Source organism: Eulemur rufifrons, chromosome 3 (assembly GCF_041146395.1).
Source record: "Eulemur rufifrons isolate Redbay chromosome 3, OSU_ERuf_1, whole genome shotgun sequence".
Lineage (NCBI taxonomy): Eukaryota > Metazoa > Chordata > Mammalia > Primates > Lemuridae > Eulemur > Eulemur rufifrons.
In genome coordinates this window covers 88188720-88213602 of record NC_090985.1, presented here as the reverse complement: position 1 = coordinate 88213602, position 24883 = coordinate 88188720, and the positions used below count along the sequence as shown (strand labels likewise).

The 24883-nt window shown below is 38.8% G+C and overlaps 1 protein-coding gene across 1 annotated transcript in view; it reads right to left on the bottom strand.

The window, feature by feature from the left end:
• Nucleotides 1–19579: 19579 nt before the first annotated feature.
• The window catches only part of ARMC1 (armadillo repeat containing 1), a 38973-nt gene continuing 33669 nt past the window's right edge, over nucleotides 19580–24883 (bottom strand). Inside the window, exons 5-7 of the mRNA XM_069466450.1 lie at nucleotides 21185–21301; nucleotides 21026–21100; nucleotides 19580–20282 (exon numbers count right to left, since the gene is read on the bottom strand). Coding sequence (XP_069322551.1) covers nucleotides 20091–20282; nucleotides 21026–21100; nucleotides 21185–21301 — 384 coding nt within the window. The 3' untranslated portion in view covers nucleotides 19580–20090. The remainder of the gene's footprint in view (nucleotides 20283–21025; nucleotides 21101–21184; nucleotides 21302–24883) is intronic.

Below are 24883 nucleotides of genomic sequence, written 5' to 3'. Positions count from 1 at the left end.
CCAACCCGAGGAGGAGGGCATGGGAACCCTGATTTATAGCCAGTTGATCAGAAATGCAGGTTAAAACCTACAGTTTGTGACTGGCACCTGGAGTCAGGGGCGGTCTTGTGGGACTGTGCTCTTAACGTGTGGGATCTGATGCCATCTCCAGGTAGACAGTGTCAGAACTGAATTTAATTATAGGACACCAAGTTGGTGTCTGCTGGAGAACTGGTTGTTAGTGAGAGGAAATCTCTACACATTTTGGTGACCAGAAGTGAAGTGACGAGTAATGTGAGAGTAGAAAAAACACTGGTTTTTCCCTCTCAGGCACACAGCCACATTCATTTGTTTACATATTGTCTATGGCTGCTTTCTCAGTACAACTGCAGAGTTGAGCAGTTGCAGCAGAGACTTTTATGGCTTGCGAAGCCATATTTGGTCCTTTGCAGAAGAAGTTTGCTGATCTCTGCTCTAAAGCATCTTCTTCTAGCCCATAGCCAGCCCTGCCAACGTAGCTGCCTGGGCTGGACAGAGGAGGATTATAGATGATAGCACTGTAAGTTTCCTGCCATGACTAAGGCTTATTTTATTAATTTTATAGTAGCCTTGACATTGAGTCATTTGTATGTCTTGTATGAGTCATTTACAGTTATATATAAACTTTAAAACTGCACAAAACCATGCTTTATATTCAGGTCACTATTTTAATTCCCTTAATGAAGAGATTATTTAAAAAGGTATCCACACACCTTGGAAGATAAAGAACTTTTGCGATTATACCTATGTTAGCCAGTAAAGGAAAATTGGAATGATGCAGCATTTATTACAGTGGAATTGCATCTCATACAGGGTTGCACACACACACACAATCTCATGGAGTCCAAATTATGCTTGGAAATCTAAGTCACCTTTAAAATACAGTGTACAACATTTACAGACTATGTTGGAGGCAGATTCTCAATATGTCCAACACAGCCAGTTTTTCTTTCAGTGTTCAAACAGATGGCTCATTCTTTGGGCGAGCACCAGATGAAGTAGTTGGCTTGCATTTGAGGCCATCTTGTATAAAAAATACTTATCTTTAAACACTAGAGTCACACTCTGCACAGTGAGAAGCTCATGCTGCAAGCCACAAAGAATCCATGACCAATTGAGGGAACAGCAGATTAATGTCTCCCTTTTAACACTTACCCTAGGGAATCCTCTTGAGAGAGACGGGAAGGCAGAAGTGACTGCATGACTTAAATTCTCAACCTCTCTCTCTCTCTTTCTCTCTGGCCCAGCACTTGTAGTTGGAATCCAAAAACTTGAATGTGCCTCAGATGGGAATACACCATGATCATGAAGATACTGATAACAAAATAAAGATCTTTAAACAGTATCTTATATCCCATTCCTGGTACCAATTTCTGCTATTGCTATGTTCAGATTACAAATAAGAAACAAACCCAGGTAAACTTATAAGCAAAAATATTTATTTTAAAGATATATCAGCATCACTACTGGCACTAGTATTAATACTTTGACATCATTATCTTTTATGGCAGGGCTTTTTAGCTCTAAATAATCCAAGCTGACAGGGTCATCTCTAATCTCTAAAGAGTTGTGGCCATGGCAGTAATTGACATCACTGCCAACCAAAGACAACCGTTGCCTATTCCACATAGAAAAAGTTGTCGTGGGGTACTTGACTTTGACAAAGGTTACTTGGCAGGCTGCCATGTTAAAGCTCCATCTCGGTTTCATACAAACGTCAAATACCAAGCCCTGCCAAATGATCACAAAGATTATTTTAAGCCATGTTTATTCTTCGTGGTAAATTCACATGAAATGATGTTTTTAGAAAAATAATAAATGGTTTAAATTTTTTTGTTTTAAATTTAAGTCAAAGTTTAACATTAAAATGTCATCTAAGTTAACCCTCACACAAATCAGCTAGATGGTTATGAACTTTATTTTGCATATAAGACATTGAAGAGTGTGATTAAGTCAAGGAGATTTTAAGCTAGAGCTACACCCTAAACCAGGTCTCCTCATTCTAAGAAGCTGAATTAGTGGAAGGTTTTGCTCATTTTCCTAGTAACTAAATCAAGAGCTAAGTTTGGCATAATCATTATGAAATCATAAAAAGTATATAAAATAGTTAATATATAATAACTTTAATTGTTGAAAATATTAAGCCCAAAATAGGATAAGACAGTTTGTGATCAAAGTGGCAACCTGGGAAATACAAATTTTATTATTTTAGCAACATATGTTACAGGGCTAGTGAAAACTTAGGAATGCTATCCATATATATTATGCTGAAATAGGATAACAAAAGTTTAAAAGGTTCTTGTTCCTAGCAAAACTGCCTTTCCTTTAGCATACCATTTATCTATTAATAACTAAAGCAAAACGGCAAGGAAACAAACTGAATTTTACTTTTCCTGCTTTTGCACACAAAACTCAGAAATATAGTTGTAAGGAAGCTACTAAGATTTGTTACAAAAAAACAGTTGTTTAAAATTTTTGAAATAATGGCCAGCCATGGTAACTCATGCCTATAATCCCAACACTTTGGGAGGCTGAAGCGAGAGGATTGCATGAGGCCAGGAGTTTGAGACCAACCTGGGCAACATAGAGAGACCCCCATCTCTACAAAAAATTAAAAAAAAAAATTAGTGGGGTATAGTCGCCCATGCCTGTAGTCTTAGCTACTCAGAAGGCTGAGGCAGGAGGATTGCTTGAGCCCAGGAGTGTGAGGGTACAGTGAACTATAATTGTACCACTGCACTCCAGCCTGGGTGACAGAGTAAGACCCTGTCTCTAAAAATAAATATAAAATTTTCAGCCGGGCAAGATAGCTCATGCCTATAATCCTAGCACTCTGGGAGGCCAATGTGGGAGGATCACTTGAGCTCAGGGGTCAAGACCAGCCTGAGCAAGATCAAGACCCTGTCTCTACCAAAAAAAAAAAAAAAAAAAAACCAGAAAAAATTAGCTGGGCATAGTGTTGTGCACCTGTAGTCCCCGTTACTCAGGAGGCTGAGGCAGGAAGATCCCTTGAGACCAGGAGTTTGAGGCTGCAATGAGCTATAATGACACCATTGCATTCTAGGCCAGGGGACAGAGCAAGACTCTGTCTCAAAAAAATTTTTTTTCAAAATATAAAGTATTCAGTATACTCATAAATCATTTGTTTTACTTATAATTTAATAAAATGTAATTATTTGTTACATTTAATGCTTATGAGTGGATATTTTTTAGATTGAGCAACCCACCTTACATTAGGTCATCTGTCAAGGATTAAAGAAACATTCTCACCATTAGTGATTTAAGACTTCATGACTTCCTAATGGCTGCCATAATTTTCCTGTGATTTAGTGAACATATAACACAGCAAATCTTCTGTTTCAATTTGTTTTAAAATCTGAGTCCACTACTGACTAATGTCCAGATACATAGTATCTTATCGATCAGTTAAATTACAGTATGATTATTTCTGTGCACTCACTGTATTACTAGTATTTTTCTACTTGTGTTTTGGGCAAGCCAATCTTTAAAGTTTGGGACTGTCTTGAGCACCAAAGGGTATTTAGCATCTCTGGCCCCAGCAATTAAACACCAGTAGTTCCTTCCAGTTACTGTGACCATAGTAGTATGTGGGCATTATCAATGATAACCCAAACTCTGTAAAATAATTTTAAAAGGCTTATTCTGAGCTGAATATGTGCAATTGTGGCCCAGAAAGCAACGCCCAAGAAGTCTTGAGCAAGTGATTTTACCATGGCTGGGTTACAGTTTGGTTTTACACATTTCAGGGAGACAGGAATTACACATAAAGTCATAAATCAATACATGGAAGGGGTACGTTGGTTTGGCCTGAAAAGGCAAAGTCCCTCATTTTGCCAGCTGTTTAGGCATCTATATGTCCATCCTTTATCTGGGAGTTTTGAATTAACTCCTTCCCTCAAAATCAGCTGTTACAATCTCACATTCTCTCTCTTCCATGATAGTCCCTGGGCCACGAGTAAGGATTTCTGTAGTTTTAGCAGCAGGCTATTGGCAATGGAGAACAAGGTTAGGATCCATTTACATTTATCTACTTCACCTGATTTATTTACCTTAGCAGTTTATTTAGATTCCAGTTATCATTTTTAATTATTTTCTGTTCAGTTATCATTTCAAGTTATTTTCTGTTAACCATTTTTACACCCTGTAAATTAAATATATAACACAGACCAGGAATCAAAATGTAGCTTTAATTACTGCATTTAAACTCAAAAAGTTCTACCAAGAAAAGACAAGTAAGTATTCTAGTAATTTTAGTAAGTATGCTAGTAATCTTGTTGTTTTGGACAACATAACATCTTCTCTAAGTTTTATAAATATAGTAAAAGTTTTAGAAGATATCCCATATAAAAGTGTTAACTAATTAGATCCCTCCAAAATACCAACATCCCAAAACAAAATCTATTGACATTGTAGGGATGAAAAGTCCCTAGCTCCCCAAAGTTTAGCCAAAGTGTAGGCAACCAAGCCCACTGTCCACACAAAGGTCCACTGAAAAATCATGGACACGAGGCAGATTGATTAACATGAGGAAAAGATTACAAACATACATGGGAGACTTCAGAATGAACACTCAAAAGATAGAGGGGAAATTGTCCATTTTTATGCTTAGATTGAACAAAATGTGGACAGTCGTGTAGAAATATGACTGGACAAAAAGGGTTTGATCTAATGCTAACAGGCTGAGTGGGGAACCCAGCAAGGCCTTTCCATCCAGATTCTGTTTGGCCTCTCTGAGTGTGCATTCCCTTCTTCTGGGTGTGGGGAACAGCCCTTTCTGGAATGGGGGTTTTACAATAAAACAAAGAAGGTCAGATAATTACTTCATGGTCGTTTATACATAGAATAAGTTTAGGTTTTACAGCTGGCTTTTATGACCTGCTTTGGGGAAGAGGGATTCTGGTTTCTACAGCTAGCCTTGGAAAAATGGTACTAAGAGGCAGGAGGACAAGGGAAGGTCAGAGAACTTTTCTTCTGAGGCCTTCATTTTAGGGGATTGTTTTCTGAACCCCATCAACATGATATTACCTGACTGTAGACAGAAAAAAATCTTCAATCCTCATCCTTAGCACCTCAAACAATGAAACAAAGTTGTAACTTTTTTTTTACATGAGGATCAAGATTAAGGTATTTTTAAAACAATCTAAATAGTCTCTAAACATTTGCCAACTTAAGTGTAAACTGAGTACATGTAATACTTCCAAAGAGTAAGATTGTTTTGAGGTTTTCCTTGGATTCTTAGAACTACCTTGTTCATCTTAAAATAAATTACTACACAAAAATGAACAGTTTAGGGATTTTTTTCCCCTAGGCAAAAACTTTGCTACAGCAACATAATATACACATAACCAGATAGCTTGTAAAGAGTAGGACAAACCAAGAGTGGGCAAGACCAAAGGGAAAACTAAAATCTCCAATTTAAGCTCTTGTAACTGCAATTCCTAGGACAGCTTTAAATCTCTAACACTATTGTTAATACAGATGATAGAAAAAGTGAGTCAGAAACAGATTTTTGTGTATCTTTTCATAGATATTGAAATTAGTGAAAGAAACTGCATCTACAGCTCTGATTAAGAGACTGAAACTAAAATATCTTCATAAACCTTTGCCCATAAATTTCTACTTTTGTGCTCCTATTTACTTGATGTTTTTACTTATTTTAATTTACTGACATTTATTTTTGTTTAGGCATATCTACATTTTTACCTCAGAAACTTAAAGTTAGGCCGGGCTCAGTGACTCACCCCTGTAATCCTAGCACTCTGGGAGGCCGAGGCGAGAGGATTGCTCGAGGTCAGGAGTTCGAGACCACCCTGCGCAAGAGCGAGACCCCCATCTCTACTAAAAATAGAAAGAAATGATCTGGACAGCTAAAATTATATATAGAGAAAAAAATTAGCCAGGCATGGTGGCGCATGCCTGTAGTCCCAGCTACTTGGGAGGCTGAGGCAGTAGGATTGCTTAAGCCCAGGAGTTTGAGGTTGCTGTGAGCTTGACGCCATGGCATTCTAGCCCGGGCAACAGAGTGAGACTCTGTCTCAAAAGAAAAAAAAAAAAGAAACTTAAAGTTAAACACATGGATATTTTTGTTGAATACAGAGGAGATTTAGCTATTATCATTAGACCATCAACATTAAATAGCCTTACTTATCAAAAACCACACAAACATAGATCATTTTGGTTTTGGCTGGGTTTGTAGTTTTATAACCTTTGTCTCAAACCCTGACATCTTAAAAACATAAAAATGACCAGTAAATCTAGGAAAAGATGTAAACTGATAATTTGAAGACATTTTTATTTTTACTTTATCAATATTAATTTTTAACCCCTCTTATTTACCAAAGATTACTAAATTCACATGAACTAGAAAAGCATTTGGATTTAATTAATTTGTGAGCTCTCCCTTATTTATAAGCCACTCTGGTACCCTGTAGACACAACATATAATACATGTACACACACAAAACATATCTAGACATATACACATACACTCACACACATATGCATACAAAGTTCCAGTGGCTTTTACCTCAGAAATCTAGCCATGAGACAGTAATACAAACTCACTGGTTTACAAAAGACAACTAGATCCAAATTACCTCTGACAAAACTGGAACTTGTTCACATGGCTAAAATTTAGTTGCCCTGATAGGTAACTTAATTATGCCTGTGGATCAAAGTTTTGGGTAAAGCACTTTCCATGGCAGTTTGATTTTAAAAAGCCTCTTTTACCCCATTTTTCTTTCAGTTTAAAATAAGTTTTCAATGTTTACATTTTAGCTAGAACTGGTTGCCAGATCTCTAAGTAGACTTGAATTAGTAATACCATAGAGTTTATCTCAGCATCAGTAGAAAAAGTTAGCAGGTTCAGAGTAGGCAGAAAGGAATAGAGAGCTTAAGAGACTTGACATTTTAACTTTATAGTGGTCAACCATTTGAACTCTGAATTTTCCTCTACATAATTTGCCCTGCAGTTAAAACATGTGTAAAAGAATTGGCCATACCCAGCTGGAGTTCTAGAAAATTTGGCATGTCTTTGAACCTTTCCATTTACATAAATACTTGAAAGTAGAGGTACCATAAACCAGTTCTCCTTGTCTTTCCTCACTTTTAGAGGATTTGCTTCCTATTTTTCTTTAAAAGAAGCAACCAAACTGTAGTCCAGGGCTTAGTGTAGTGGACCGGAGTGTGCTAATTGTGGGTGGGACTCCACAGTGTTTCACCACTGAGTTATTCCCACCTTCTTAGGTATCTCAGTTTCTCTCTTCAGGGGTCTACTACTTCCGAGAGAGCTCAGAACACCAAGTGATCAGCTCTTATACGTGTTTCCTGGATGAGCCTTCTTTTAATTAATTTTGTTGGGAGGTTCCCTATAGGACCACTTCATATTGCAGGGAGCCACACCAGGCACTCCTACTCAGGCGCCCAGTCACCCAGGGGGTGCCTTTCGGCTGGCAGGAGTAAAATGCACTTTACCTTTGAGCTGAGGAACTCAGTCTCTCATTTATCTACTAACAGGACAGTTTGGTTTCCTCTTTTCAAATACACAGAAAAGCCAATTGAGACTGATTTTGGGAGGAAGAGGCAATGGAAAAGACCCTATAGAATGCATCTCCAAATCAAAATTAGGATCCCACACAACAAATTCCTAGAAAAAGAACCCACAGCTCAGAATAAACCAGGACTGTCAACCACGAGTAGGAGGTCCGGGGCTTAGAAGGACTTACCAGTTCTGCCCAAGAAGCTCAGAGCTGGGGGGCCTGAGAGGGCTATTCTGGTACCTAGCACTGAGTTTGGGCTACTCCTTCAGGGCTCCTGAGTCTTCTTTGAGCCCCATGTCTGGGTACCATCTTGTCAATGGAAAAGAACCCAAACACTGTAAAAGAATTTAAAGACAGCTGAATATTTGTGACCATGGCCCAGACAGCCATGCCCAAGAAGCCTTGAGCAAGCAGTCTCTGGGCCATGGTCACACATATTTGGCTCAGGACAAACCTCTCTAAGTTATTTCACAGAGTTTGGATTCTTTCCCATCGACAACACGAACCATGAATTTTCCCCCAGACACTTCTAAAACCCTCCCACGCTCCTCATTCCCTTCAAGAATCCATGTTATTGGCAGTGGCTCAGACCTGTAATCCTAGCACTCTGGGAGGCCGAGGCAGGAGGATCACTTGAGCTCAGGAGTTCGAAACCAGCCTGAGCAAGAGCGAGACCCCATATCTACTAAAAATAGAAAAACATTAGCCAGGCATAGTGGTGTGTGCCTGTGGTCCCAGCTACTCAGGAGGCTAAGGCAGGAGGATCACTGGAGCCCACGAGTTTGAGGTTGTTGTGAGCTAGGCTGATGTCACAGCACTCTAGCCCGGGCAACAGAGCAAGACTCTGCCAAAAAAAAAAAAAAAAAGAAAGAAATCCCTGTTACAGACATAATAGTAGATCTAGACAAAGTTGGCAAAGATAATCAGTTGTTTGAATCAGGTTTTTAGGAGACTAGATATATTCAGTGCAAGATTTTAGCTGGGAATTTTTTTTATAAAAAGCCATAATTTGACTTGCTGACTTTATTAGAGCTGGATTTAATTTTAGAGTAATATATCCACATGACATTGATTAGAAATAATGAACATGTTTATTCAAGTAGATAATTGTGTTCATTTAAGTTAAAGAAGGGTCCAAATTAGAACTCTAAACTCAGCAATTATAATTCTCTGTCTCCTTACCACATCCCCAACCCCTAGCCACCACACAGGAGATGGGTCTCCTTTTAACTTGAAAGAATAAAAATAAAATTTCACATGTCATGCAAAATTTTTCTATAAAGTTATTCAGGTTTATTAATATTATTAGTTTTTTTGGAGCATAAACATTTATATACTAGTTTTAGACTTACTTTTGGATAATTTTTAGGCCATACATAGCACAAAGATATTAATAATTACACTGCAAAGCCCTTGCACAATTATAAGAACTACAAACCAAGAGAGCCTTAACTGAATAAGGCTACAAGGAGGCAACTATTAAAACGTGTGAATCTGAGATCTAAAAAGCAGGTATAGGACCAATCTGTTTTCTTAGTTTTTTTTCAATAGTTCATATGCAAAAAAAAAAAAAAAGGTAAAATTTCATAAACAACTTTCAAATCTTCAGCTGAAATTGAAACCATTCCTTAGAAAGCACACAGGCACAGAATCTACTATATAAGCTTGTATTGAAAATAGACCAAATATCCATTTCACTTGTACATTTGATAGTTACAAATTGTAATGTACATTATAGATACCTGCATCTACATATGCACACAAACTGGCTATATACTTTAATAATGAGATTTACCTCTGTAGAGTAAATGACACAATAAATGTGCAACTATTTTGAATGGTTGCTATTTCCATTTTATGGTCAGGGATATATCTTCATTGTTTTGAAAATGTAGGCATCTGAAATTAAGTAGTCAACAGCATTCCTCTATAGTAAGTGCTAAGTATGTTACACAGGAACAAAAACACTTACAAAAGCATCCTCTGCAGTCCTTTGAAATAGGTAAAGGGAAATAACAGCCATAACTTGCTTTAAAAGTCATATAAAATAGCTGCCTTCCTACTGATAATATCTTTGCTTCAAGCATTTCGAATTAATATTTTTCATTTGGAGAATTTATAAATGTACAGTAAACAAGTGACACTCAAACACAGATCCACATAATTGTTTATGTAATGACAGGACTGTAATTTATAAGATACCAATAACAATGCAAGCTTATTACAACTATCAGTGGCTTCTTCATCCTAAAATGTTTATATTTATGTCTTTTGATTAGTTGTTAGTTCTAATTTTTTATATTCATTTTGTTAAGTATTTGATTACTTAAATTTAAACATTCTGCCCAGCAGTGCCTTGACAAATTTTTAAACTACATTCTTGCCTTTTAAATATCTTTTTACTCTGATCATGGTCAAAATTCTGGGTATCTTGGAGAATCCAACCATTTTGGGGTATGTTTTCAAACCACTTATTTTAGAATAGGTAATTCTATTTGGAGCTCAAATAAAGGAGAATATCGAGGTTAAGAAACTTCAAATTGAGAAAGAATATCTGCCATCAAATAGATTGCACCGTGGTCCCCTGACGCTTATAACGTGCAATACATCAGACGTAAGCACAAAGGCGAAATAAGCACACTAAAAACCATACAAAGCTGAGTAAATAATGAAATAACAAAGATACCCAACTAACAATCAGGGTTTATATATACATTTTTGTTCTAAATTATGATTTGTGTAGTTTCTGAAACCAGCCGGTTGGAGGAAAGGGGCTTTACTGAACGGAGCAAAAACTTAAGGTAACAGATTTCAGCAAGTCTTCAGATCTTAGAAGTGCAAGAATTAAGTCATGGTTTTCAACTTAGGCTGCATATTGGCATCACCTCAACGTGGTTACAAAATACCTGTGTCATTGCCCCATTCCCAGAGACTCTGGTTCAACTGTTTAGAGTGGGGATATAGATAGTGCTATTTGTTAAAAGCATGCAGGTAGTTCTAATGTGCAGTCAGGGCTGAGACCCACTGAACTAGATGAAAGGATCATATGGAAAGATCAGAGAAAGCAGATGACAACCTAGGGGTCTGAAGATCCTTCATCCATGCTAATATGAAAAGTATTAGTGACTAAATTATTAAGATTCAGCACATTCTCACTGTGGTTAATTTTAAATAGCCCTAATATAAAACTTATTCAACTTTCCTTCTTAATCCACTAGGGATTTAAGAATAGTGACATAAGAAATTCAAAAGTGAAGAACACAAGAAATTCCATAGTCGGTCCATCCAGAAAGTCTTCTTTCACCTTTAGGGAGGGAAAGGCCAGACCCTCCACCCCTACTCTGGAGTCCACTTGCTTCTGAACCTCATTCTATATTAATTAAATGTTCTCTTTTCTCTATCTTTTCTCTCTCCTGGGTCCATCCCACCAATATTTAAATATTCCAGTTTCTCTCCTACCTTAAAACACATGTCCCTGGATCCTCTACTGTCAGCCTTGCCCACAATTCTATTCTTCCAGTGTCTCCTAGCTCAGTGTGAAACAAGACCATTAATGCAGCTACTGAGAATCCTAGGAATGCCCTCTCACAGCAAATCACCTAATTCTTACGTGATACGGCCTCTAAAAAAATCTCCCAAACACATCACCTCTCTCTACACCCACTGCTACTTAACTGAGTCCAATCCAGTATTGCCCCTGTACTGCATGTGTGGTGAGAGCTTCATCACTTGGCAGCCTCAGATCCTCCTTCCACACTGTAGCCTGAGTAGTCTCATCTTGGGCAAGTTACCAAACCGTGCTTCAGGTTTTCCATATGTGAAGTCCACGTTCTCTTTTTTTAACAGACCTCATAGGATTGTTGTGAAGATCCAGTGAACACTAAACAAAAGCAGTTAGCAACTGTGAAGCATAATAGAAGACAGTTTATTAACATCCAAATACTTAATAGCAGCTGAACTACTTACATTAGGAGAGGAAATAGTAATACTATGATATTCAGGGCTAAGTCAAAGGACCTACAAAGTCTTGTTTACTCTGGCCTCCACCACCATTTCAGTCTCATCTTCGACTCCACACACCAGCCTCACTCTTAGTATAAGCCTTCACAATGCTGGTCCCTTTGCCTGAAATGCTCTCCCTGCCCCATCTGGCCAACTAACTCCTGCTCATCCTTCAAGTTCTGGCTTAAACTTTAGTTTTTTCAAGAAGCCTACCCTGACTTCCCCATTTCCCAACCCCACAAACATTAGGTCTCCCAAACCTACTGTGCAACTTCCTGGTATATCACATGTGTAATTATCTGTTCTATGACCTTCCTTCCCACAAGGCTTGTGAATTCCATGAAGGATCATGTCTATAATTCTACTAATTAGCACCATGAATCGAACAATAGAGGTTTTCAAATATTTGGTCACCGACTTTAATGAGATAACTGAAAAATATCTTGTAAGTGCTATATTCAAATAAAAGCCTGTGACTCCCAGCATGAGTTGGTAATTGTTGGCATTTCTCTATCACTGTGTCTTCCTTGACTTTCACCAACCAGAAGGGCTATAACATACAGAGTAAGAATGTACCTTCATTTTTTTTCCTAACATAGTTTTTGTGGAGATGATAAAAAATCTGCTTGGCAAATTTTTTATTATAACACCAGGAAATTATATAGTGAAGGAAAAATGCTGATTTGCCTTCCCATCCTAAATTGTAACTAATAGGTCAAAGATGAGAATCTTAATTTAGACTTTATTTTTCTTTAACTCAGTATCTTACAGCTGCCTCCACTTGTTACTTAGTATTGAATCACAGGATGAGAAAAGATTCCCATAGATTGTCACCTCCAAGAGTTTTACTGCATATTAATTCCATAGAAAGTTAAATTATATCAAGTAACTATATAAATACCTTCATCCAGTGTCTTTATACATTGTTCCCTGCCCTTAAGCTAGTTTTCTACTGAATTTAGTTAATTTAAACTAGTCTTCCCATTTCAATTGGCCCAGAAATGCTTGGTTTTGTTCCCACGAGGTATGTCTTGCTTTAATTCTGGTAAGTGTCGTGCGAATTTTTAAAGAATAGACCTCATATCGCCTAGAGAAACTTGAAACATTAAAAATAACAAAATCAAAACTAAAAGTGTAAATACCCACATAGACAAAAAGGTTATTTACAAATCTTTATTTTTAAATATTAAATACAAATTTTCTTAAAGCAGTGTACTTTTTGTCTGAGCTTCTGCATTGAGAGGTAATGATTCATTTTTCCCTTGAAGTTTCTCTCCTAAAACTGAGTCCTGGCTTCTCACTGAACTCTTTCACAGTCCACCTCAGGGTTTTGCCTACATTTGCTCTAATCCTATTTTTTCATTGATTGGTAAGGTCAGTAAAGCTGATCTTTCATGTATTTTATCTATTTTTCCATTTTCTTTTATTGTCTATCATTTTGAATTCATTCTATGCCACTTGCCTACCGGTTTTCTAATTCATTCTTTCATTTTAAAGTAAAATTTTTCCCTTTTTTCTACCAGTCACATACTTTTTCCCCTGAAAGACATTTTCCATGGCCCAGTTTTGCCCCTTCTGGATAATTAGAATATTTCTATTTGCCACAGACCACACACTGAGTATTAGTTTTAACGTACCCTAATGTACTATCCTTCCACCTGAAAGATTTAAACGTGAGAAAAAGAGTACATCCACAATTCACATTTCCAGATTAAACTCCTTAACAGAAAGGAACAGGTTAGAAAAGGACTTCAGAGCCATAAGGGCTGGGAAGACCCTCAAGATACAGGCTGGCCCTGAAGCCACCAGTAATGAGGAAGCTCGGGGTTAGGCTTCAATTTGGGCTTGATAAGGAAGGGGACAGAGGAAAAGATGAAGCACAGGCTTTGAAAGTGGTCTCTGCTATCATAATCTACAAAATGAACACACTGGAATAAAGAGACGATGATGCAACGCATGGTTAAATGTACAGCAGACTGTTCAAGTACTGACAGAGTTTCAAGGATTATGAAACGGATCAGCAAGGGCCAAAATGCACAGGGATGGCTTCACGGAATAGCCAGTTCTTGAAGAACAGATAGAAGTTGATAAGTTGAGGAGAAAAGGATGCATTCTAGAGTGGACTCCCAAGTGCATAATGCATTTACTGAAATCTAAAGATGACCATTTAAATAAAAAGAAGAGCATCAGGTTAATTAGTAGGAGAGTTGAGCAGGTTACAGAGAATCTTGAAAACATAAGAATTTAGATTTGACACAATAGGTCATTAAAGGGTTACGAGCAGGAGAGTAGAAAATAAAGTAGTTATTTGGGCAATATACTAAAAGGTCACTAAGAAGGGCCTCTGAGATTTAAATCCTAGCACTGCCACTTATTAGTTGTATTTAAATTTACTTTATTACTAAGCTTCAGTTTCCTCTGCAAAATGGTCAAGAAAAAGCTTAGCTCATTGGACCATTGTGCTGATTAAAACAGATAATACAAGTAAAAGATCTAGTACAGAGCCTAGAACATAATAAGTGTTCAAGTAGAGCAAAATGTTATGAAGACAGTAGCAGTAATCCAGATGTGTAATAATTAAGGTCCAGACAAGAACAGAACCAGAACACTAAATACCTATCCCTGCAACACAGAAATACTACTATAACTGTTTCACCATCGTAACTCATTAAGTAAACACTTCCGAAATGCTAGGCACACACAGAAACATGCTACATATTGTAGCAAACACTAAAAAAACATAAGAAACATTCCCACCCCTCTGGATCTCTTGATCTCAGTATGAAATACACTATGGAGTCTATAGCCATACCACTCTGAATGCGCCCAATCTCGTCTGATCACGGAAGCTAAGCAGGGTAGGGGCTGGTTAGTACTTGGATGGGAGAAATATAGTATGGAAGGTAAAGGACCATAATGACAGTTCCTAAACAAGAGTAAGTACCATGGCAGTTAAGAGGAAGGACTCATGGGGTGAAAAATGATCAGAGGTATTAATTTGTATAGGAAGCAGTGGGAAATATTGTTACAGGTGTGCAACTTACAAATATTTGTATTAAAGAAATGGGAAAAATCCCTTCAGTATGCTAAAGAACTTCTATAAATCAGTAAGGAAGACCAATCCCTACCCCAAAATGAAAAAATGATAATGTTCCCAGGAAAAAAAAAATATTCAAAAAGCTCTTAAATATATAAAGAGCACACTCTCATTCATGAGATGCCATTTTTTTTTTCAAAGATGGCAATGGGCTAACTATGGGATAACAAAGAGTCAGAGAAGCTGAGGGGAACGAGGAATTCTCACACCTTGCTGGTGAGAGAGGAAACTGGAATACTCTCTAAGGACGCAGGAACTATCAAAATTAAGAACCCTTAGAGCCTTTGACCCAACAATTCCACGACTAGGAATCCATCCTACAGATACGCTTACACAGTACCATTTGTAAGGGCACAAGATTAAAACAAAACATTAAGTAAATTATGGAACATGAATACAGAATAGAATACTACAAAGCTCTGAAAGAAGAAAGCTGCTTTATACATGGATATAGACTAACTTCTAAGATACACTTTAAGTGAAAAAGGTAAGCTGCAGGACCTCTCGAGGGGGAGAAAAACATGGTAAATATTTAGAACATTTCTGATGAGCACACAAAATTAGTAACAATGGCTGTCCTTGGTGACAGGCCCAGTGACTAAGGTTCAAAAGGAAAGAACAGCAACTTTCTACTGGAAGCCTATTTTGAACATGTTAAAAATTTTAAATATACACTTCTTACCAATGCAAAAAAAAAAAAAAATTAAAACAAATGAGAATAAAATGAACCAAACCATTCAGTTACCTACATAGTCTATGCTGTGTAATGAGACGGGTGGCTTTTTTTTTTTTTTAATGTATCTCTGTAATATACTGAGCTTATTTTCATAATAAAATATTTTAAAGAAGATGAGAATGTAAAGGAGGAAATCCCAGATAAGAATCAAGCAAAGATCTAAAGAGTATATTTAAGCTATAGTAGAAAAGGCTAAACAAAGCAGACTGTTTTATAACAATGAGACATACAACTGTGCCTTACATACAGAAAGTCTGTGTTAATGCTCGCAGAAAATATTAACAACTAAGTTGAGGCCTAAAGTCTCAGGGCATCTTTTTGTTATTGTTGTTTTTAGAAGCAGGGACTTGCTCTGTCACTGAAGCTAAAGTACAGTGGTGTCATCACAGCTCACTGTAACTTCAAACTCCTGGGTTCAAGTGATCCTCTCACCTCAGCCTCCCGAGTAGCTAGGACTACAGGTGTGCACCACACCTGGCTCATCTAAAAAAAATTTTTTTTGTAGAAGGCTTGGCACAGTGGCTCACACCTGTAATCCCAGCAAGACCCTGTTTCTACAAAAAAACTTAAAAAGTTAGTTGAGCATGGTGGCACATGCCTGTAGTCCCTGCTATTTGGGAGGCTGAGGCAGGAGGATCTCATGATCCCAGGAGTTTGAGGTTACAGGGAACTATGGTTGCACCAATGCACTCTAGCCTAGGCAACAGAGCGAGAACTCGTTTCTTAAAAAAAAAAAAAAAAAAAAAAAAAAAAAATTTTTTTTTTTTTATAGACAGGGTCTTGCTATGTTGCCCAGGCTGATCTCAAACTCCTGGCCTCAAGCAATCCTCCCACCTTGGCCTCCCAAAGCACTGGGATTACAGGCAAGAGCCAGTGTGCCTGGCCTCTCAGGGCATTTTTGATGCTAGACAAAGCAGTCCAAACTTTAATCCATAGGTCTTTGATATTAGAGCAGAAAATGATTAAAGTATTAAGATTAAACAGATTAGAATGGAGCTATTCTAAAAATAAGAGTAGCCATTTTCTGGCTGACAGATGTGTTTTGTGCAGCTCAGCTAGTATTTTAAAGGTCTCGAAGAGCCACAAAGTCCACAAACTGCATTCTCAAAAGCCAACAACAATCCACATGAGAAAAACGTGGTTTCCTTTAGACAGGCCAGGTGCTTTCCATGTGTTTTCCTACGTTGTCTGCCCAGGCTTACTGCTTTCATATAACTAACTTTCTGGTCTCTACACATTGAGTTTTTGATTGCTAACAGGTACTCAAGTTAAATCCCCTGACCTGATGCAGGTCAAAGGGTCTGGACTAGAATGGCGGTGATAGATCCGAAAGGCGTGGCAGTGGGACATAAGATAGAGGCTACCTTGTGAGAGTGTAGAGACTCAGGAGCTGGACTGCCCGGGTTTGAGACCTGGCTTTACCACTTACTGGGTCTGAGACCTGGCACTGTATGACTTAACCTGATTCATTTTTCTCCTTCTGTAAAATGGTGATTTAATAACAAGAGTACCTACCTCATAGTTGTTAAGGGTTAAATGAGTAAATATTTGTAAAGCAATTAGCACAGTGCCCGGCACAGGATTAGTTTTTGTTAAATTTACTGCATGCCTACCATGAGCTCGGTTCTAATAGAAATAATAATTCAGACTTTACATTTGACAGGTACTTGCAAAGGACAGGAGAGGTGTCAAAGGTGACACTACAGTGGAGATTTAGAAGTTATCTACAAAAATGTAATTGAAATCCTGACAACAGATGAGTTCTTCAAGGGAGAAAATTTAGATAAGCACGATTAGAAAAGAACAGTGTGCCACTTGAGAATAAGAACAAGAAGAAAATCATATCAAACTTCCAGCAACAATAATTCCATCATACACTAGTAAATCGTGATCTCACTGGATCCTAATAACGATCCCATGAAGTAGAGGAATTATCTCCATTTTCCTAATAAAAGTTTAAAGATTAAATTACTGCCTAGGATCACATAGCTAGTAAGTTATAAAATAAGAAATCAAAACCACTGTGTGTATATATATATATATATATATATTCTCCTGTAACAATTCTGTAAGAATTGGCATAAGTTAATGCTAACTTCATTCAGTGGAGCAAGTATTATGCCCCCTCCCACCTTTGAAAAATAAAAACCAAACGACAAAATGAAGGAATTTGCTAAATGTTAATCAGCAGGTCAGAAACAAGCATGCCCAGAAAATATGTATATAAAAAACCTGACATTATTCCTTTTGCCCAACAAGTTAATAAGTACATTTCATGTATTTTTGCTGATTTTTAAAAAAATTCTTTGTCATTCTGCTCCCTAAAAATTTGAGCATTTATTATTAGCCAGGTACAGTTACAGAGTTAATGCAAAGACTCTCCCATATCCTACTGTAGGCCATAAATATGTGCAATTATTATGTGTCAATTAAAAACAAAATAAAAAGACTCTCATTGTTCTCAAAGAGCTTAGTTGGGAACAGACATTGGCAAATACAAAATTTTAACATAATGTGATAAAATGCTACAATGAGTATATGTACAGGAGCAGCTGATCCAATCCTGGGAGAGGTAGGTGTGGTGTCAGGAAGGACGTGAATGGAAGATGCATGGGAATAAGTCAGGTAACACAACTGCAGGGAACTGGGAAAGTATGCCAGGCAGTGTATGTACAAACAGGCTTAAGAGTAATCAATAATGCTTATACCACAAGAATGTAACATCCATCCAATTTTAATTATGTTACCTTTTATTATTTTACAATATATTTCCAAAAATGCTGTTACAGTTGCCTTAACTGCTCTATATGACCTGAATAAAAGAACACTGAGAATTAGAATACACAAATGTCAAACTGTAATACCTACTTGTACTGAACCATTACTGCCAAAGGGATGTAGTTTTTTTAAATAAGCAGATGTGTGGCAATGTAAAATGAAATGCAAACTTAAAACAGTAAACTTTGTTTAATGGCTAGGGAAAGGAGGTGGTTTTTTTTCTTTCTTCAACACATCTGGTCCTGGCAGCAAGTTGCATTATGCATTTAGAGCAATATGTGCCCTGAAAGCTTCTATGTTCAGTCTGTGCCTGTCACTCGAATCAGAGACCAGACACATGAAACAATATCATCCTCAATGCCCTCAATAACTCTGCCTCCAGAAGGTCGCAGTGTTAGTGGTGGTAATTTACAATTAGTTTTCTCCATTGACAATGGATGCTTTTAATTTTCTCTAAAAGAGAATTGATGAAAAAGCAAGGAAAACTTTCAGGGTCCAATTTTCACTTCACATTCTCCAAGTAGTAAAATGGCAGCTCTACACGTTGATGAAAAAGAATTTTCCATTTCTTCCTATTAGTATTTAGTCATACTAACATTAAAATGTATCTGGATATAGTTGAATTTCCAAAAAGAAACTTTTAGTTACCAAATATTTCAGAAATTTAATAAAGCATTACATACATGTAATTAGCTCTTATCTACCAAAAAAAAACCATATATATATATGTGTAAATATATTTATTTAATCTTACCTTCACTGAAGTTCTTTTTTTCTGGCTGGACATGAGAAACAAGATTAAGTGACCTATGCTGGCTTTATTTCTTTATAAGCAATAATTTGGGTCTTTTTTTCATTCAATATGACTGCAGCATTTTAATAATAAATTCATAAAAGGCAATACAAAGAAAAACCTACTGAATAGGCTTTTGCCAAGCAATTCATGTTTTAAAGTTAGACTCTACCAAAGTGGCACTATGGCATTATAGGCATTCAATTTTTCTTTCCTTTTTTCAAGTTTGTCAGTTCTTTACTACTGTTATTTTTTTTCTAGCAGAAGATAGTGTTTACTCACAAAGTAAGGCCTAGAGACCATTGACAGTTGCTTGCAATATCATGATGGAATTAACTCTCAGGAGCTGATATAAACTAAAGTGAACAGTAGCCAACTAGAACCACATTTGGTCAATTCAAATACTCTCCAAAAGCACTTTGCTAATATACACGTTCCCTTCTTCTCAACTGATTTTGTGTTAATCTTATTAAATTATAACAAACAAGACTGCAAAGTTTTTGTAGAGTTGTATTTTTAGAGGACTACTATGTTCAAATGAATATATTTTAATTTGCAATATGTCAGTAATATCCTTTCTATAAACATGGTTGGCAAAATAAAAAAGGCACAAAAGAGAGGTAATGAGAAATGTTTTCAGCTTTCAGTGAAGATAACAAAGCATGTATCTTTCATGAAGAAAAGCAGAGAAAAATGTTCAGTAATTCATGCACAACTCTGAGCTATAAAAAAACTCTTCAGATAGGTCCTGAGGCCTGAGGAGAAAACAAGTTTTCCTAATCACGTGCTTCATGTAACATAAAATGTAAAGCTGCACATACATGTTTGGTTTTAACAGTGGACCCATGTTTTTTAAAAAGTGAGGCAATTAAAGGAAAACAAAACCAAAATACCTTCATAAACAAAGCAATTCCACCTGTAGCCTCTGTCCTTTTTACCACTCAGTGGGGGTAAAATGTCCAATAAGATGTAAAATGCAGCATACACAATCATGTAATCTAAAAACTTTTCATGATAACTTATTGCAAATTGCACTTGACAGTTCACCACAACAATGGAAAACTGGCCCCTTGTTGTTTCACACAGTCCTTGAACCCCAAATTGAAGTCACCAGTAGAACGATCTGGATAAAAAGTTTGCAGCTGTGCTCAGCCAGCTAGCTCCACCCTCTGGGTGTGAGCCGACACGGGACACCGCTTTGTCCTGCTCCTTTGTGGGACTCTCGTCCTCGGGCAGGTAGTCAGGCAGCTCTGTGTTCTGTTCTACTTCCACAGGAGTATCTTGGAATGGCACCAACATCTGATACAGAGAACATATTAGGAGTTAGTACAAAATCAACTTAATGTGATACATAGTATGTTGTAAGTTAAACGTCAACTTTACTCCTCATTCTAATTACCACACTTATTCTCAGGGGCTCTAGTCCTTTTAAAATTTTCCTGTCATGTGACGGTAGGCCCAATTGCTGAGCACTGCATAATCGCAGAGTATAAATGGGAACTCAGAAGTTGATCTGCTGAGGCCCTAGGAGTACATGAACCACCTCTGTCAATATAAAGATGACTAAATCAAGTGTCTGGCCACTGTGAGCCATGAAACTTCCCATCTATGGGAACCCAAATGAGCTCAAGGCAAACAGATTCGTTTTTCCTATCACAAAGCTAGTGGAAAGAGTAGCAATAGGCAAGGATTTTCACCCTATTTACTTGCCGAATGGTTACTTTGTTATTTTTGTACTGGAAAGACTAAGGTCAGCAAGAAAGTATTTTTAAAAGTAAATGCAATGAAACCATGTATCCTTTATTTACACATCAAATCTGTAAGATATCTCCACTGAGATAAAAATTTTATTTACAAGAGCAGACTCTGAAATCCACAAAAGATCTTGCCATATTTCTAAAACAGTTAACTGTTAACCAAGAAACAACACATTCTTATATATCTGGAAACACAATTGGTCTGGAAATACTGGCAAGGTGTTAGCCATAAAAAATAATCAAGAGTCTGAATTAGGTAAAGAGAAAACTAAATAAATCTTTTACCTCTTCTCCACTTTCACTTTTCACGACTTGCTGAGCTTTCATAACCTTGGTTGATGCTATTGCTGATGCCAAAGCCTAGGCCAGGACAAAAAGGAACAATTTTGAATTCTAACTTGTTTACCTGTACCCCCAAAATATTGAGCCATTTAAAACACTAACCTCTGCTTTCAAATCTGAACGGATTCGCACCACACATCTTTGAACAGCCATTTGAAAAGTAAAGCTAATAACGCCTTTAATTTTTAACAAAGCCTCTTCACATAGGTTTCTCCGAGACTGAAAAGTAAAAGCAAATTGTTACTAAAATAGGTAGATAATAAAAGGGATTAAATCAACTAAAACCACACTCAATATATTTTGGGGGAAAGGGAAGCAAATGTACCTATTTCAGTTCTACCACCTCTTATTTTAGCACATGCAGTAGTGGGAGCTTAGTCAAGTTTATTAAATTTTACAAGATCAACAACATAGTAATTCCTGTTAGATTTTTTAAATCTTTAATACTAATATGTAGTTTAAATAATTTGTATCAGGAAGAAGTTAGGCAATGTTAATTTACATCTTAAATCAAACAGAACAAAAGAATAATACAGAAAAAAAATGCCAAAAAGTAGAGGCTGCTGTAGCTCAAGGGTGGGCAAAAACTATAATGCATCAGCTGTTTCTGTAAATAAAGTTTTATTGGAACACAGCCACATCCATTTGCTTACATATTAACTGAGGCTAGTTTCATGCTAAGGCAAAGTTAGTATTGAAGACAAGAGACCTCTGAGAGCCAAAAATATTTACTCTCTGGCCCTATAAAGGAAAAGTTAGATTAAAAATCTCTAGGGATAAATTCTAATAGACTGAAGTCAGAATTAGTGAGCATTCAGTGTTTGAGTCACTATTCCTTAAAGCATTTGGTATTTATAAATATCACTGCATCCTTCATTTACGATGTTCTCAATGGTTACCACTGCATTCTCAAGAGTTACCTACATCCTCTTTTTGGTTCCCATTTTCCTCTGATATTATTCACAGCACAACATAACATATACTCTTCAATGCTTCAATGCAGGATAAGACACTACCCTGGTCTTTCACTTACTCCAACTGATTATTCCAGTTCTGTCATCATTAACATTACTAACTCCAGTATAACTTCCTTTTCATTTGTCTATCACGCATATCCACTTGGATATCAAGTGGTCATTTCAACACAAGCTCCAAAGTGGAAATGGATTATAAAGTTCCTGCATTTTCCCCTCATAGCTCCTTCTACCTCCAGCCCACACACCAAACCACTATCTCTAAATTTTCCTGGTCAAAAAAGATGGCCAACCAGATGCAGGTAGTATGTGCCTCCTTCACAGAGAGGAACCAGAATACTAAGTAGATTCTCACATTTCAAACAGATCATCTAGGAGAGAATGCTACGATTCACCAGGGAAGTGACCAGAAGGACCAAAAGTGGGTAAAGAGAGGGTTCAGGGCAACTTGCCTGGTCAGCTTTTAAGATCTTGGCTACAGGAGAACCCTCTGATCCACACAGGTCTCAGACCTAACATAAGGAGCTGCGTGGATACTGCACAGAGACACTGTTCTACAAAGGGAATTCACATGGAATTCCATAGTCATCCAAGCCTAGAGCAGCTTGAGCCAGGTGCCATTCTGAGAACCTCAATACAACAGAAGTGCAGGCATGCCTGCAGCCACTGCACAGCTGGGAGGACAGACAGAGGAGCCCAGGTGCTCCAATACACCACTGAAAAGGTTTTCACCACTCTGCTGTGGGTTACGTCTGAGACTGAGATGTAGCTGAGCATGATGGCTCACGTCTGTAATCCTAACACTCTGGGAGGCCAAGGCAGGAGGATTGTTTGAGGTCAGGAGTTCAAGACCAGCCTGAGCAAGATGAGACCCTGTCTCTACTAAAAATAGAAAAAATTAGCTAGGTGTGGTGGTGCATGCCTATAGTCCCAGCTGCTTTGGAGGCTGAGGCAGGAGGATCGCTTGAGCCCAGGAGTCTGAGGTTGCTATGAGGTAGGCTTGTGTCATGGCACTCTAGCCCAGGCAACAGAGTGAGACTCTTGTCTCAAGAAAAAAAAAAAAAAAAGAGAGAGAGACTGAGATGTGACCGGAAAGCATTTTCCACTTTCTCACGCACACTGCTGGGTGGGGCCCCAGCCTTTCTGGTGGCAGGTCCAAGGTGCCATTTAGTGAGTAAGGCACTGGGTGGAGCCTTGTCCTCTAGCTGAATTTGGGCTTGACCTGGCTGTAGGCCCTGCCTGGCAGGGGAGGGGAGGGGAAAGGAGGTTTTCCAGCATCTGGGGAAGTAACCACCACCCTGCAGCCCAAAGCTGTGGAACTAAGCCTCTAGCAAACTGCATTCCTCACAGTTTCCTGCCAGTATAGCCTGCCTGAAAAGGGCTCTGCCCTCTCTGGTCATCCTGGGAGTCTGAAGCCAGGCAGCGCCCCACGCTCAGGCTGAATTTGGGCTGATGTAGCCCCGCCCAGCTGAGCAGGGACAAGGGAGTCCAAACTCTCTCACACACACCTAGGACAATTTCCACCACGCTGCTATGGGCTACAGTGAGACCCAGAAGTAAGAGGATGGCACTCCCCCCAGCATCTTGCCCACTCTGTTTGCCAAAAAGTAGCCCCACCCTTTCTGGTCACAGGTCCAAGGTGCCATTTCGGGAGTTAAAGCTGGGCAGCCCAGAAAGAGGTGGGGACCTCACCTCCTCCAACCACCTAATGCTGCAGACATAGCCATATCTGCTCCCAGGCATTAGCTTTTGGCGCAGACGAGCTGTGGGACAACCAGTTCTAGGCAAGCAGGGGTTACACCCCCAGTAGTACTCTGCTCACTGTGCCCAGTTCTGCACAGAGGATGTGGCTCATTTCTCTCCCTTCACAGACAGGCAATGTTTTCACAGCTGCCCCGACCCCGGAATCTCAGCCCCTGGGTCTCTACGTTGCTGGATCCACAGCCTACACTCCCCAGCACCTAATCAGACCACAGCAGCCCTAGGGAAGCAGTGGATCCCAAGAGAACTGTGGGTCTCCTGGAGCTTGGGCATTCAGGGTGGGCCCCTTTCAGCTGAGAGGAGAGTGCAGCACACACGAGAGCCCCTTAGGACAATGGACTCTTGGGCAATAGGGCACCAGCTCCTCGCCATATGGGGTCTTCTCCTCCTCCTCCCCTCCCCATCCACTGCTGCCCAGGCAGCCATGGCTGTTTCCACTCAGGACTGGCAAGGGTTCCACAGGGGACAGTTAAGCCAGGGCATGTGAGAGTGGCTGCCTTACCTCTGACAGAGCACCTATCACACCCAGGATACTACAGAGCTTGTGGCTCACTCTCTTCCCTCTAAAAAGCCACAGCAAATGTTTTCGTGCTCCCCAAGGACTAAGGATACCACCTACGCAGAGGGATGGCAGGGCTAGCAGACCTCTCCCCAAGCTGCCTGTCCTTTCTGGGAGGAGCCTACCCTCCCTGGAGGAAAGTCCCTGGCACCACACCTCCCCTGCCAGCGCATTTCAGCCACAGCCCGTAGCCAACCTGGTAGCCCTGCACACAGCGGGTTGAGCTGCCTCCACCACCTCTGCTGCAGCAGGGTCAGTGTGGAAGCTGGGAATCTGGGTGCTTTTATGGCCTTGAAGGACAGAGATAGCTGTAACTGCCAAGAAAGGGAGGTGTGAGGGGTGTGTGCATTTCACAGCTGCCTGCTTCTGCTAATCTCAAGAGGGGCCCACCGCCCTGTCGCCCTGTCTGCAGGCTCACAGTGCATTCACCCTTCTCCTGCCTGAGCATTCTTCCAGACCAGGAGGTAACCGCATGCCTCACTATCACAGCTAACACCTGAACTCAGG